The sequence below is a fragment of the Haliaeetus leucocephalus genome, unplaced genomic scaffold, assembly GCF_000737465.1.
Source record: "Haliaeetus leucocephalus isolate CR32 unplaced genomic scaffold, Haliaeetus_leucocephalus-4.0 Scaffold141, whole genome shotgun sequence".
NCBI classification, from domain to species: Eukaryota; Metazoa; Chordata; class Aves; order Accipitriformes; family Accipitridae; genus Haliaeetus; species Haliaeetus leucocephalus.
The window spans coordinates 1,874,825-1,876,017 of record NW_010972577.1 but is presented as its reverse complement, the minus strand read 5'-3'; the positions used below and the strand labels follow the sequence as shown (position 1 = coordinate 1,876,017).

General features: G+C 51.1%; 1 protein-coding gene across 1 annotated transcript in view; it reads right to left on the bottom strand.

The window, feature by feature from the left end:
* AGPAT5 (1-acylglycerol-3-phosphate O-acyltransferase 5) overlaps window positions 1-795 on the bottom strand; it is a 61,464-nt gene extending 60,669 nt beyond the window's left edge. Inside the window, exons 1-2 of the mRNA XM_010561098.1 lie at window positions 579-795; window positions 226-403 (exon numbers count right to left, since the gene is read on the bottom strand). Coding sequence (XP_010559400.1) covers window positions 226-403; window positions 579-795 — 395 coding nt within the window. The remainder of the gene's footprint in view (window positions 1-225; window positions 404-578) is intronic.
* Between the last annotated feature and the right edge of the window lie 398 nt (window positions 796-1,193).

Genomic DNA, 1,193 nt, shown 5'->3' with positions numbered 1-1,193 from the left:
CAGCCCCCGGGCACGCCGAAGTGGGTACGGCAGCCCGCCGGGGTGGGGGGGTGCCGGGCTGGTCCCTCACGGTGCGGTGCGGAGCGGAGCGGAACGAGGCGCCCGCGCTTGTAATGGACACGCTGTAATTAGCGTTGGTGTTAACCTGGCATGGGTTAGAAGAAAATTTACTCGCCCCCCCCCCTTCTGCCCCGAGTCCGAAGCGGAGCTCTAAGAAAACCGTACTTCTCAATTTTGCCAGCTACAACCGCAGCGATGGGCAGGGTTGGTAGGCGTTTCACGCTTACCAGTTTGCGTTTTCGCTCCCCCAGGTACTCGCAAAAGCCGGCAGCTGCCTGCCCCGCGTCCTCTTCTCTCTGACCCCCGACAAGCCGGTGACAGCAGCAGCCAGGTGCACCAACTGCTTTTGAAGAAAATGCAAGAAGTCTGGCAGAAAACAACAGTGTAATAACCTTCCCAGAGGGAGTTTCTTACTAAGCTCTAGCCCACAGTGAAGAATTTATTCCTTGTTTTTAAAAAAGTTTTATCCTGAAGCTTGTTAAGATCTCATTGTTTTAAAAGAAGTGGATGCTCAATACCTTCTACGATCTGTTTCCTTTGCCAGGCTTTAACTGGGACAAGCCTTGCCCTTTGCTGTTGTTCACCTCGTGCTAGCTGTTCTTTAATGTGCGTTAGAAATTGTAACCTGAACAGTTCAGCAAAGTAAGCCTGGGGAATGATACTAGGTTGAAGTACTGTGGCAATGGTCTCTTCGAACCACCTCGGGGGTCCTGAGCTCTGCAGTGAGAACTCCATTTGACATGCAGCGTAGCTTCTGTGTCCCTAACAAGACTAAATGGTCTTTTATTTCCTTCCCCCCTCCAGAAAGTGGGGACAGGACGGGTCACGGCAGCTGTTCTGTCAGGGCTCTCCATCCTGATCAGTGCGTACATTTCTGTCCTCACTGAGTAACTGCATACGTTACCCTCAGCTCAGGACTACCAGAATAGAGGCACTTTCCCCATCATGGTCTCTTTTGGCAGGGAATTTTTCTGCTCTAAACCAAGCAAAGCTAGGTTGGACGGAAAATTGAGGAGGACGCTTCTGTTTTGTGACGCCTATGACGTGGCCACATGGAAGAGAAAGTAATTCACCACTATACAGGGAGGAGAAAGTAATCCAACACAACAAAGAGAAGGTAAAGCTGATGCCAG